General features: G+C 57.2%; 2 protein-coding genes across 6 annotated transcripts; one reads left to right on the top strand and one right to left on the bottom strand.

The window, feature by feature from the left end:
- Positions 1-168: 168 nt before the first annotated feature.
- On the bottom strand, positions 169-3,595 carry ZNF524 (zinc finger protein 524). 3 transcript variants are annotated; one of them, XM_034946053.1, is made up of 2 exons: positions 3,508-3,595; positions 169-1,232 (listed from the first exon to the last, which is right to left on the bottom strand). In XM_034946053.1, exon 2 carries the CDS (start codon positions 1,192-1,194, stop codon positions 400-402), a length of 795 nt encoding a protein of 264 aa, XP_034801944.1. In that variant the 5' UTR covers positions 1,195-1,232; positions 3,508-3,595; the 3' UTR covers positions 169-399. The 3 variants fall into 3 exon arrangements, with proteins under 3 accessions (XP_034801944.1, XP_034801941.1, XP_034801942.1); XM_034946050.2 differs by having other exon boundaries at positions 3,282-3,565; XM_034946051.3 differs by lacking the exon at positions 3,508-3,595 and adding an exon at positions 2,895-3,206.
- FIZ1 (FLT3 interacting zinc finger 1) lies at positions 2,572-11,914 on the top strand. 3 transcript variants are annotated; one of them, XM_034946049.3, is made up of 3 exons: positions 2,572-2,716; positions 5,406-5,735; positions 9,644-11,914. In XM_034946049.3, exons 2-3 carry the CDS (start codon positions 5,442-5,444, stop codon positions 10,838-10,840), a joined length of 1,491 nt encoding a protein of 496 aa, XP_034801940.1. In that variant the 5' UTR covers positions 2,572-2,716; positions 5,406-5,441; the 3' UTR covers positions 10,841-11,914. The 3 variants fall into 3 exon arrangements, with proteins under 3 accessions (XP_034801940.1, XP_034801939.1, XP_034801938.1); XM_034946048.3 differs by lacking the exon at positions 2,572-2,716 and adding an exon at positions 3,684-3,831; XM_034946047.3 differs by lacking the exon at positions 2,572-2,716 and adding an exon at positions 4,225-4,812.
- Positions 11,915-13,446: the final 1,532 nt, after the last annotated feature.

The following is a 13,446-nucleotide window of genomic DNA, read 5'->3' as shown; positions in this document are numbered from 1 at the left end:
AGGGGCCAAGGTTCCCCCCAAAACCATTCTTTGGCGAGCACCACGCTCATGAGGCACAGGAAGTGGGGTCCTCTCCAATTCCCCGCACTCCCGACAGGACGGTGTAGCCGAGGAAGAACATTTGAAGGCAGGAGAGGATGGCATCCCGGCACGGAACACACACAGGCAGCCAGCAGGCAGAGATTTATTTCCACAGCCCCTGCCTCCAAGGGTCTGTTAGTCTGGGGGAGGGGGGCTGAAGGCAGCTGGACCCAAAAGTTTAGGTCTCCACCCTCCACCTGCTCCCACAACGGGAAGACCACCAGAAACAAGGGTGTCCCGGCCCCCTGGCTCAGGCCCAGCACCAGCCAAACTCCCTGCTCTAAACCTGGCCCAGGGAGCGATGGCCGGGGGTGTGGGTCAGGCCGGCTCCCCTTTCCCCTCTGTCTCGTCCTCTTCCTCGGCCCCTGCTGTGGCCGGGATGCCCTCCTCGTCCCACGGCGGTTCAGACCCTGGATCTGGTGCACACAGGGGTACCCCCATGGCCTCCGGGTGCTTGCGCTTGGCATGGCGCCGGAGCGTGTTGGCCTCTGTAAAGCGCAGCCGGCAGATGGGGCACTGGTACGGGCGCTCCCCCGAGTGCACGCGGTGGTGGTGCGCCAGCTCGCCCGCCTCGCGGAAGCGGCGGGGACACAGCGGGCAGCGGAAGGGCCGCAGGCCGGCATGGATGTTGCAGTGCCGCCGCAGGTGGCTGGAGCGCTTGAAGGTCTTGCCGCAAACCTTGCACTGGTGCGGCTTCAGCTCTGAGTGCGAGATGCTGTGGCGCTCCAGGTCGGAGAGGTAGGGGAAGGCCCGCAGGCACACCGGGCAGAAGTGTGGGGCCTTCCTGGGGCCAGAGCCCTCAGGCCCAGCCGCTGAACCTTCAGAGACCGTATAGGGCACACCCTGATCATCGATCAGGAGGAGGTCGCTCCCACCACTGCTGCCTACTGGGGCTGTCACCCCCTGCACCTGCACCAGTGGGGGCTCCTGCCCTGACTTGGGGGGGCGGCCCCGTTTGCGAGGAAGGGAGGCCTTGAGTGTCCGATTTGAGGAGGTGGCTCCCCCAGGACGACGGCCTCGGCGGCCCCGGGGAACAGGAGGAGGTAAGGCCAGAGGTTTCTCTTCCTCCCCGGGCAAAGGCGAAGGCAACGGGTCTGGGCTGGGGGTGTCCATTGAGCAGTGGGGGGCTTGGGTCTGGGCACTGGAGCCAGCTAAGAGGAGAGAGGGGCAGAGTCAGTGCTCACAGGGTCTAGAGCACCCCTGTGTCCCCCAACACCTCGCCCATCCCTCTCTCCAAGTCTCTTGACAAAGGTGTGTTTGACATTCATCCAGATACACAATTTTAGCTATGCTGGTGGGTAAAACAGTGAGATGATCTTATATCAGCTGATAAACAGGCACTTCCCTGAGCTCCACCAGACATCCCTATGCCTCCCTAACTCTCCTTCTGGATCTAGAAGTTCAAGATCAACATGAGCAACACCCCTCCCCACCTCCCCCCAAAAAAAACCTTCCAGAGAGGATAGAGTCCAACTGAGAGTGCAGACCAGTATTGTGATCCTTGAAACGGAGAGCCCATCAAACTCCAGAGCCATAGAGGCCTCACGAATGCTCTCATCCCTCCCTGCTGACTGGCAGAAGTGGGGAAGGGGTTCCGGAGTGGAAAAAAGGGACTGGTCCCAGGTGATACTTGACCCTGATTCCTGGATGAGGAAACACATCTGCGATGTTAAGAGCCTGGGCCCTGGAGTCAAGACATCATTCGTTCAAATCTTTACTCTCTGCGTGGCCTTGGGCAAGGTGTTCGCTTCTCTAAGCCTTAATCAAGACTTTTGCAAAATGGGACACATAGTTCTACGTACTTGCCCAGACATGCCATGAGCATAATAACCACAAAGTGTTCATACACAGAAGCTTTCAGGACACATTAGCCATTGTTATCAGAACAGCTAAGCCTCACATCAACCCTCTGAATAGGGCATATCTGTCCCATTTTGCAGATGGGGAAACTGAGGCACAGGAAAGCCAAGTCAGTTGCCTAAGTTCCTCTGCCAGTAAATGGCAGGGCCAAAACTGGAAACAGGTCTTGTGACCCGAATGTCCCAGAGAATGGAGAACAAATAAACCCAAGGAGGAAAGGGGACATTACGAGGGCTCAGTCCTAGGTTTGAATTCAGCTCTGCCTGTAACTAGCAATTGACTTTGCCAGTTTCCTCCTCTGAAAAGTGAATAAACCAGGGTTGTCAGGAGAATCGAATGAGACAGTGGGCTTTAAAATGCCCCTCGAACACTGCCTGGTGCACAGTAAGCACTCAATAAACTTCACCAACGCCACCACCATCTTCCCGGCGCCCACTCAGATACTGGGAGCATGGGATTGGGGTGTAACGGAGGAGAAGGGGAGGCACAGGTGCAGCTGGAAGCAGGTGCTGTAGGTGCCCCCCTGCACCCCCCCCCCCTTTAACAGCCACATAGACTGCTGTCCAGAGAGGAGCAACCACCTTTCCATACGGTTCGCTCCCACGGGGTAGCCTAGTCTAGGAGTCTGGTCTTTCGAACGGTGGAAAGGGGGAGACTGGTCCCCCGACCCTCCCCGTCCCCTCGCCCCGGTACTGACGCGCCCATCGGCCCCCGAGCTGCGAAGCCCAAGCGCGGGGCGGGCCCTGCGGGGGCGACGGCCAATGAGCGGCGCCGGGTAAGCGGGCGGCGGGGGCTGCCAGGAAGGGGGTCTGCGCGCGCGCGCCCGGACGGCTTCGCGGGGCGCGAGCGCGGGAGCAGGAACAGGTGTTGGAGGCGCGCTCCGGGAGCGCGCGGCCCGGCCTCCCCTACCCCCACACTCCCCCTCCCGCCTGCGCCCCCCGCCTCTCGGGTACCTCATTTGCATGTCGCCGGGGCTCGCGAGTGTGCGCGCGCGCGGGGGCAACGGGGCCGGCGCGTGGGAAGGGGAGGGGGTGAGGGGGCCCTGCCCCTCGGCGGCGGCGAGGCGGGGGCGGCGGCGCGCGGTGCCGGCCCCGCCCCTCGGAGAAGCGCCGGGCCCCTCCCTTCCTGCCCTTCCCGCCCGCCTGCGCGCCCGCGGGAAACAAAGGGGACTCGCTGGGTCCTAACGACCGGTCGCGGCCACGCCCGGAAGCCGCGCCTGCGCACCGGCGGCCCTGGTGTGTCCCCATTGGGAAATAACCCAGCACCACATCCCTAACCACCTCGAAACGCCTTTCCTCTCACAAAGCACACAGTCGGGTGACCCAATCAAAGACAGATACCGAACGATGAGGAGCGGGAAAATGGCTGCCCAGTGCCCGTAATTAACATGGCACCGGAGAGGCTTCGAAGCCCATGGAGGGCTAAGTGGATAAGATGGTGCCGGTCTTTTCCAGCTCTGTATTGCAGTTGGCGCACTTCGCTTTCTTTTTTTCCCTAGTCCAACTGTACATCCTAATCGGGGGAGTCCGAGGCTGTGAAAAAGAAATAGTATCTGCTCTCATTTACGTTAGCATCGCCTAGTGTCCCCACGGAGAAGCCGCCGCGCTCTCAGCTCCTTGCCCTTAGTCTGTACGGCGCCGTGCGTGTCCCTAAGCCCCGCCCCTTCCCGTTGCCCTCACCCAAGATGGCGCGGGCCTGGCTTCTTCAACCTCCAGGGCTGGGAGAGGAAAGGGAAAGAGGGAGAAGGGCGGGGATGAGGAAGGGGAGCCAAGAGGGCGGGAGAAGGGGGGAGTACGGCGGGGGAAGGGAGCTGAGGCGGAAGTCGAGGGGCCCCCCGGGTGGAAGTGACGCTGCCCCCGCTGCCCAAAATGTCGGCGCCCAGAGGGAGGTGTAAGTAATTAAAGAGGAAAGCCGACGGACTTCCCCGGCCTCGCGGGGCCGCCCCGGGTCTCCAGGACCAACGCTCCGTACGAGCGAGGTGGACTCGCCTGGCTCCGGGGCCTGCCCCACCTGCCCCCCAACCGGGCGCCCAGGGCTGCACCTTTTAGGGGCAGGGGGAGGGGCACAAAAGGCCGGCTCTCGGGGCCTGGGGCCTGGAGCAGACTGGGCAAGAGGGGGGGGGGCCCGCTCCTCAGGCTGCGGGGTGGAGGAGGAGGCGGGGCCTAGTGGCTGCTGGGGCGGAGCAAGGGCTGGGAGGAGCCTGAGTTGGGCGGAGCTTAGAGTGGAAGTGGGAGGGGCGTGGAGGAGGGAGAGTCTGGATAGAAAATGGGAGGGTCTTAGGCAAAGAGGTGGGGTTTGATAAAGGGGCGTGGCTCAGAAGGAATGGTGGGTAGGCCCTGGATTGAGGGGTGGAGGGAAACTCATTGAGGCTGGTTGGGTAAAGGGAGCCCAGGAAGCAGGAGGGAGGAGTTTAGAGTAGAAGGGATGGAGTTTGTCTGGGGTGTGGCTTAGAGAAGTAGGTAGGCCTAGTGAGGGGGGTGGAGTTTAAGGGTGTAATTTGGAGGGGTTTAATGCAACTATCAGGTCTTTATAATGAATTGGAAAGGACTTGCAGGGGATGGGAATAGACTTCGTAGAGAAGGCCTGAGAAGGTGACGGGAGTCCAGTGGAGAGTCTTAGAAAGGATGTGGCTTCTTTAAAGGAAAAATTGGGTGGAGTTTTGGAAGTGGGTCGTAGTGGACCCAAGAGGGGCTTAGATAAGTCAAATAACTTAGCAATCATGGTAGGACTTAAGGAGGAATCCAGGAGGAACTTACGGGATAATAGTCATCCAAACAGCTTACTTGTTGCGTCTTTGCTGTGCACCAGCTTAAGTAGGCACGTAGCATTTATTGCCACAATTTTACTTAATTCTCGCCACCACTCCATGAGGTAGGTACTACTATTCCCATTTTACAGATGAAGAGTTTTTATTATCTGATGTTACAGGACTAATTGTGGTCTCCCTGCAAGGATGACTCCAGTGTGCTTAGCCCCAAATGTTTGCCCTCCCATTCGCTAAGTGGTCATCCTGGAAGAGGAGTGGGAGGAGCTTAGAGGGGAGTGGGAGGGCCTTTTGGAAGGAAAAGGGCTTGGCAAAGAATACAAGATCCTCAGGGAACACTGTGGGGGACTTTGAAGGGAGTAGGTGGGACTTAAGGAGGAGTGGGAGAGGCTTAAATTACAGTGGGAGGGGCACAGAGAGCAGTGGCCGCGCATTGGCGAAGAGCGAGGAGAGGCTTAAAAACACTCCGTGGAGTGAGGAGACTGTGAAGTGATTAGGAAGATTTTGCCAGAGGAGTGGAGCCGCGAGAGAAGGGTTTCTAAGAGAGTAGGAGGATTTTAAAGAACAATGAGAGTGGCTTAGAGAGGTGGGCAGTGGGAGGGTCTCCCAGGGGACAGGTGGTGGGTCTGGGAACCTGGGAGGAGAGAGCTGATGGGGAGGCGACCCCCTCACCTGCTCCTCTGTCTCCCCACTACTCCAGAGAGAGCCCCCACATACCACTGTATTCCCCGCCACCATGGATGACGTCCCCGCCCCAACCCCTGCACCAGCACCGCCCGCCGCTGCCGCCCCCAGGGTCCCGTTTCACTGCAGTGAATGTGGCAAGAGCTTCCGCTACCGCTCAGACCTGCGGCGCCACTTTGCCCGGCACACAGCGCTCAAGCCCCACGCATGTCCGCGCTGCGGCAAGGGTTTCAAGCACAGCTTCAACCTAGCCAACCACCTGCGCTCGCACACCGGGGAGCGGCCCTACCGCTGCTCTGCCTGCCCCAAGGGGTTCCGCGACTCCACCGGCCTGCTGCACCACCAGGTGAGTCCCACAGGCCGGCCCTAGGCTGGCCTCCCTGGTCAGGACTACGGTGGGATCCCGCGCCCCACTGTACTCTGGGCAAAAGGAAGCTGGCCCAAGGCCTAGGCGCCCGCCTCCTCCCATTAGAAAATGTCCCTCCCTCCCTACCAAAGCACCCTGACCCTTGAAAGCATGCGCTATTTCTCATTCAGTAACCAGCAACCCACGAACTGGAACATTCATAGTAAATTTCCCCATCTATAGGCTCCTCCTGGCCCCATCTCCCTGCCAATACCCCGCGTGCACGCACCAGCATCTGCAATCTAGTGTTTATCCTTTCCTTCCTTACCGTTTTAAGACATAGGTTTATCAGGTGTATACTTAATTCCTTTATTCATTGATTATCAGTTATATACTTAATTCCTTTATTCATTGACTATCAGCTTTCCCTGCACCAAACGGCTGTGTTGCCAAGGCAAAAGCAAATTCCATGCCTTCAGAGAACTTACTTTCTTTTGGAGGTGGTCAGTAGCCAAGTAGACAAGAAGCAAGAAAGCAAGTATGCTGGCAAGAATGTTCTGGAAAAAGATAGGAAGGAAATTTTAAGAAAAAAATACTGGCCAGGCACAGTGGCTCACACCTGTAATCCCAGCACTTTGGGAGGCCGAGGTGGGCAGATCATGAGGTCAAGAGATCAAGACCATCCTGGACAACATGGTGAAACTCTGTCTCTACTAAAAATACAAAAATTAGCCAGGCGTGTTGGCATGCACCTGTAATCCCAGCTACTTGGGAGGCTGAGGCAGGAGAATCGCCTGGACCCGGGAGGCAGAGGTTGCAGTGAGGTGAGATTGCACCACTGCACTCTAACCTGGGCGACAGAGCGAGACTCAGTCTCCAAACAAACAAAAAATACAAATCAATGTGTGAGAGTAAAGAGAGGAGAGCTATGGGCTACTTCAGACAGGGTGGGGAAGGTTAGGGCAGGTGATACTTGAGCCAACCTGCAGTGTGAGGAATCCTCCCTGGGAAGAGCATTCCAGGCAGCAGGAACAGCAAGTGCAAAGGCCCTGAGGAAGGAAGGAGTGTGCTGTGTTCCAGGAAGTGATGGGAGACTGTGGGGTTGGGGTGGAAGGAGGTAAGGTGAAAGATGGGACGGGCTAGGTCACACTCTATGTGCCAGACACTTGCACAACCAGGGTGAAGAAAACCAGGCATCTACGGATGGTCTTTCACACTTGGCTGTCCTCTCTGTCCCCATGCATCTGCCTTGGTTCAGGACTTCACATCCTGAATGTTGGCCCCGGCATTCTCAGTGGTCTCCCTCCTTCCTGTCTCTCTCCCTCATGTCCAGTCTCTGCATCTATCACAGAGTGACCAGGTGACCCCTGCTTAAATCCCTTGATCCTTAGGATGAAAGGGGAGCTCCTTAGCTTGATGCAACAATTGACAGTCCCCTGAGGGGCCTCACCCCCACCCACCAGTAGGTTGTGATTCAACTGAACCATTTCATGAGCACCTACTGTATTTAGATACAGTGCTAGGCTCTCTGGGGGAAAAAATAGCTAAGGGAACAAAACAGATACAGTCCACCCTTTGTATGGCCTCGAGTCAAATGTGGGAGATGTGAACTGAACAACCAGGTTAATCAATGTTAGGCTGCAGCCGAGACGTCTGAGGATGGAGGATAACCATATTCTGAGGCTAATGCAAGAGAGATCTGAAGCAGTCTGGATCGGGGATGGGGTCAGGGATGCTTTTCCCGAGAAAAAGGTGAGGAATGATCTGCCTCTGGGGTCCAAGGCTTTCCGGATCCAGGGAACAAGATGTGTACTTTCAAGGAAGCAAAGCAGGCTTTGGAGGAACTGGAGGAAGGCCAATGTGACTGGAGCATGGAGAAGCAGAAAGTGTGGCTCAGGAGAAGTCTGGAGAGTGCCGGACCCTGGAAATACAGCTGTGAGCAAAACCAATGTGGTCGCTATTTTTATCGTCCTTAGCTGGTGGGGAGACAGACAACACTCAAGTTATATGTAGACACTAAGTGTGCTATGAGCCATAGGCTTTAAAGAAGGAGGGTGGAAGAGGATCACTGATGAGCCAGGGGGCCAGATTCCGGGAAGGGTTTCCAAGGAGCTGACAGATAAATAGACCTACGGGCATTCCAGGCAGTGAGAACAGCATGTACAAGGGCCCTGGGACCAGCATAATCTTGTTGTGTTAAAAGAGTAGAGAGAGAATAAATTTAGTGACAAAGAGGATAGAGATCCCTACACCCACACTGTACAGCAGGTGCATCCAGTCTGGAGCCAGAAAGGCAAATGAACATCACTTCCTGTTCCTTCTTCAGATCTGTGCCCCTGGCAGACATTACTAATCAAGCACTGCACTCTTTCTCATCCAGCCTCACCCTTCTCCTCACAGGCCTCCAGGAAGACATTACCATACTCACAAATCTCTCTCTGCTATTCCAAAATCTTAAATCAACAAGGACAAATATCAATACAAAAAACCTCTCTAAGGCACGGTTTTACACAGTCTACAAGCCTGGCAATGCCTCAGAAAAAAATACAGATTCCTGGACTCCCTCCTGGGAGATTCGATTCCCTAGACTTGGAAGTGATTCCCTGGATCTGTATGTGTGAAAAGCGTTCAGTGGGAGAAACTCTGAGCAGTAGCCGGATTCGGTTCAAAATCACTTCTCTGCCCTAACACACCTAAGGGCTGTATTCAGCTCATGATAACTGGCTCGGGATAGCAGGGCTTGACAAGGGAGAAGACACACCCTGCTAGGGCTGGCTGCTGTGTCACTTTAGAGCTGCACTGTCCAGTATAGCCATTAGCCACAGATAGTGATTTCTTTTTTTTTTTTTTTTTTTTTTTTTTTTGAGACGGAGTCTCGCTCTGTCGCCCAGACTGGAGTGCAGTGGCGCGATCTCGGCTCACTGCAAGCTCTGCCTCCTGGGTTCATGCCATTCTCCCGCCTCAGCCTCCTGAGTAGCTGGGACTACAGGCGCCCACCACCACGCCCGGCTAATTTTTTGAATTTTTAGTAGAGATGGGGTTTCACCGTGTTAGCCAGGATGGTCTCGATCTCCTGACCTCATGATCCGCCCGCCTCGGCCTCCCAAAGTGCTAGGATTACAGGCGTGAGCCACCGCACCCGGGCTTTTTTTTTTTTTTCAGACAGAGTCTCGCTCTGTCACCCAGGCTAGAGTGCAGTGGCACGTCCTTGGCTCACTGCATCCTCCACCTCCCGGGTTCAAGTGATTCTTCTACCTCAGCCTCCTGAGTGGCTGGGACTACAGGTGCCCGCCACCAGGCCCGGGTAATTTTTGTATTTTTAGTAAAGGCAGGGTTTCACCATGTTGATCAGGTTGGTCTCGAACTCTTGACCTCAAATGATCCACCCACTTCAGCCTCCCAAAGTGCTGGGATTACACACGTGAGCCACCGCACCCAGTCGTGGTTTTTTTTGTTTTGTTTTTTTTGAGACACAGTCTCACCCTGTCATGCAGGCTGTAATGTGGTGGCATGGTCACGGCTTACTGCAGCCTCAAACTTCTTGGCTCAGCCTCCCAGGTAGCTGGGACCACAGGAGTGTGCCGTGTCCAGCTAGTTTTTAAAATTATTTGTAGAGACAAGGTTTCCCTGTGTTGCCTGGGCTGGTCTCAAACACCTAGGCTTATGCAATCCCAGAGTGCTGGGATTACAGGCGTGAGCCACCATGGCCAGCCAGGACATGGTCTTTTTAAGGACCGAAAGAATCTACCGTGACCCCAAGCAGAGAGTGATAGGACGAGCGTTTCCCTAGATCATGGCCCTGTAGGTGTGACAGAGAGCTTGTGCCACAACCCTCTGGGAGTCCAGGAATCCGTTGTCCGGGCTAGGTTCTCAGCCCTGACGTTGTGCCCTTCCTCCCGCACCCCTAGGTCGTCCACACTGGTGAGAAACCCTACTGCTGCCTGGTCTGCGAGCTCCGCTTCTCCTCACGCTCCAGCCTGGGCCGCCACCTCAAGCGCCAGCACCGTGGGGTTCTCCCCTCTCCCCTGCAGCCCGGCCCTGGCCTGCCCGCCTTGAGTGCGCCCTGCTCCGTCTGCTGCAATGTGGGGCCCTGCTCGGTGTGCGGGGGCTCAGGGGCCGGCGGCGGAGAGGGCCCCGAGGGGGCAGGCGCGGGTCTGGGCAGCTGGGGGCTGGCAGAAGCGGCAGCTGCGGCCGCGGCCTCCTTGCCCCCATTTGCGTGCGGCGCCTGCGCGCGGCGCTTCGACCACGGCCGCGAGCTGGCGGCCCACTGGGCGGCGCACACCGACGTGAAGCCCTTCAAGTGCCCGCGCTGCGAGCGCGACTTCAACGCGCCCGCGCTGCTGGAGCGGCACAAGCTGACGCACGACCTGCAGGGCCCGGGCGCGCCCCCAGCGCAGGCCTGGGCCGCGGGGCCAGGCGCAGGGCCCGAGACGGCGGGCGAAGGCACCGCTGCGGAGGCTGGCGACGCTCCTCTGGCTTCGGACCGCAGGCTGCTCCTGGGCCCCGCGGGGGGCGGCGTGCCCAAGCTCGGGGGGCTGCTCCCCGAGGGCGGTGGGGAGGCGCCTGCACCTGCGGCGGCCGCCGAGCCCTCGGAAGACACCCTGTACCAGTGCGACTGCGGGACCTTCTTTGCGTCGGCCGCGGCCCTGGCCAGTCACCTGGAGGCCCACTCGGGCCCGGCCACCTACGGCTGCGGCCACTGCGGGGCTCTGTACGCGGCGCTGGCCGCCTTGGAGGAGCACCGGCGGGTCAGCCACGGTGAGGGCGGCGGGGAGGAGGCGGCGGCCGCGGCCCGGGAAAGGGAACCGGCGTCCGGGGAACCACCGTCTGGCTCCGGCCGCGGCAAGAAGATCTTCGGCTGCTCCGAGTGCGAGAAGCTGTTCCGCTCGCCGCGAGACCTGGAGCGGCACGTGCTGGTGCACACTGGCGAGAAGCCGTTCCCGTGCCTGGAGTGCGGCAAGTTCTTCCGCCACGAGTGCTACCTCAAGCGCCACCGGCTGCTGCACGGCACCGAGCGGCCCTTCCCTTGCCACATTTGTGGCAAGGGCTTCATCACGCTCAGCAACCTCTCCAGGCACCTGAAGCTGCACCGGGGCATGGACTGACTGCCAGGCTGCGTGCGCCCTGCCCTCCACCCAGCCACCTGGACTCGGCCTGGACCAGGGGACCTCGGGACTGCGCGTGAGGCCCCGGCCCTCCAAATCCAAATCCAGACGCAGGCCCTGAAATGAGGGGACCCTGACTGGAGAGGTGGGGGCCACCAAAAACCCACAAAGGCCCCGGAGCTGGGGGACCACAAACAAACAGGGTCCTTAGCTGGGGCAGGGGAGCCCAAATCTAGGGAGAGACTCCTGAGCCTGAGGTCCCTGGAATGAGTGTGGGTAGCCCTAAGTCCCCAAGACATGGGGACTTTGCAGTGAGCAATGGGTCTCCACAAGTACCTCTCATCTTGAGAGCCCTAATAATAAAAGATGGGCACCCACCCCCACCAAGGGAAGACTGCCCCATTCCCTGAGAGCCATCATTCCTAACGACCTTGATCTGGAGAATGTGGAGGGAGCATGTCCCTGAATTTTCCTAGATCCCTCCAAATGCCACCCACCAGAGTCACTGGTGACCCCAGAAAATGGATATAGCCGAAATCTGCCTTTCCCCTTTTTCATTCCCTGTGCTGAAAGAGGGACCAGGGTAGATGCCCCCTGCCCTCGAATCCCCCCTCCCCGACTGTGGAATGGATCGGCCCTAACGATCTTCCCCACCCCAAACACTAGAATAGACTGACCTGAAATCCCCTTGCCCAGTAGAATGGACTGATCTATATGCACACACCCCCATCACATGGAATGGGCTGGTCTAGGCTGTGGCCTGCCACCTTCCTTAGAGTGAATAGGGCAGACACTCCTCTCTTTTCCTGTAGCGTGTGGACCGGTCCACGCAATTCTTTATCCTGTGAACTCATCTGAGTGGGAGGTGGTGGACACTGGGGTTTCCCTCCCTCTCTCCGTAGCATCCGTTGGTCTTTCTCTCCATCTCTGTTGGTTTGTCTGTCTCTGTCTTCCTCCCAATCCCTAGGGGAAGGGGGCACTTGGCTAGGGGGTGCCCCTGTGAGCCTCGACCTTGCCCCCTCGTCCCTCTCCCCAGTGTTTCCAGGACCCCCAATAAACCTTGTCCTGTCAGTCGCTGATGCCTCATTTTCTGATCCTTGGCTCCAGGCGGGGGGGGATGGGGAATCTCTTAGGACAGACTCCCTAAATAGAGACGGGTCCTCGTTTTCTCCTGAGAAGTTTCAAAGCTTTGAATAGTACATGCCCTTTTAAATTAGAGTCGGTTTAGGCTGGGCTTGGTGGCTCACACTTGTAATCCCAGCACTTGGGGAGGCCGAGGCAGGCGGATAACCTGAGGTCAGGAGTTCAAGACCATGCCTGGCCAACATGGGGAAACCCTGTTTCTACTAAAAATACAAAAATTAGCCGGGTGTGATGGCACATGCCTGTAATCCCAGCTACTCGGGAGGCTGAGGCAGGAGGATCTCTTGAACCTGGGAGGTGGAGGTTGCAGTGAGCCGATATCGCACCACTGCACTCCAGCCTGAGCAACAGAGCGAGACTCTGTTTCATAAATAAATACAATTAGAGTCGGTATCAATCAAAATGAGTCCCGTCCCTTAAATACATGATCCACCTCCAACAGACAGACACGCCCCCTAGAAACTAGACACGCCCTTTAGAAGTCACCAATCTTATAGGACACACCCCTTGGAAACCAAACTGCCTCATTAGAGGCGTGTCTGAGCAGAGGCCCCGCCTCTTAGATGCTGCCTTGGACCCTATACCAGACCCCCAGAATAGGACTCGCTCATCAGAGAATTGGGGGTGGGGGTGCCTTCAGACTGTCTCCTGCACACTGCATTGCATTCCCGCACTGAAGGCTTATTCTGAGCCAGGCATTGGAACTCCCTGTGGGGATCATCCCAGCCCTCCTGGGGTTTATGTTCTGTCGTGTAGGCGACGGGTATGGAGAAAAGAGGAATCAGGTAAATGTAGAAAATAATTTCAGATCGTCCTGAGCATTCTGAAGGCAATAGGGAAGGGTGGTAAGAAAGCGAATGGCCACCTTACTCACTTTTTATGCCACCTTACTCACTTTTTATGCCACCTTAGATGGGGTGGTCCACGTGGGCTTCTCGGCGGAGGTGGCATTTGATCTGAGCCCTGGAGGGTAAGGGTGAGCAAGGACCGGCCAAGAGGATGCTCAAATGGACACAGGAGGAAAGTGAGCTCAGGGAGGGAAGGATGAGATGAGGTTAACAGGTGGGTAGACGTCACATCACAGTAAGCCAGGCAAGCCAAAACAGGTGTTTGACTGTGTTCTCTGGGTGATGGGAAGTAAAGTGTTAATCGAGGAGGGAAGGGACCACCCTTGCATCTTACCAAGATCCCTGTGGCTGCTGAGTGTAAACGAAGCTGCAGGACGCAGAGTCAGGAGAGTGCAGCGCTCCTGCAGTCCAGGAGAAACTTGTGGGAGCCTAAACCAGAGTGACCAACAGAAATCACGCCTGTAACCCCAGCACTTTGGGAGGTCGAGGCGGGAGAATCACTTGAGCTCAGGAGTTTGAGACCAGCCTAGGCAACATAGTGGGACCCTGTCTCTACTAAACATAATAAAATAAAACAAAACAAAGAAATGGGTGGGTTGGAGATGAACTCTGGAG

This window comes from Pan paniscus, chromosome 20, assembly GCF_029289425.2.
Source record: "Pan paniscus chromosome 20, NHGRI_mPanPan1-v2.0_pri, whole genome shotgun sequence".
In the NCBI taxonomy this organism is placed as follows: domain Eukaryota; kingdom Metazoa; phylum Chordata; class Mammalia; order Primates; family Hominidae; genus Pan; species Pan paniscus.
This window is presented reverse-complemented; position numbering and strand designations above follow the sequence as displayed.

Excerpts from the sequence above, each read along its gene's own strand:
- ZNF524 (XM_034946050.2), bottom strand. The coding sequence starts at position 3,330 with ATGTTAATTACGGGCACTGGGCAGCCATTTTCCCGCTCCTCATCGTTC. Across the intron at positions 1,233-3,281 it reads TTCCCGCTCCTCATCGTTCG|CTGGCTCCAGTGCCCAGACC; the intron begins GTATCTGTCTTT and ends CTCTCCTCTTAG.
- FIZ1 (XM_034946049.3), top strand. The coding sequence starts at position 5,442 with ATGGATGACGTCCCCGCCCCAACCCCTGCACCAGCACCGCCCGCCGCT. Across the intron at positions 5,736-9,643 it reads CCGGCCTGCTGCACCACCAG|GTCGTCCACACTGGTGAGAA; the intron begins GTGAGTCCCACA and ends CCGCACCCCTAG.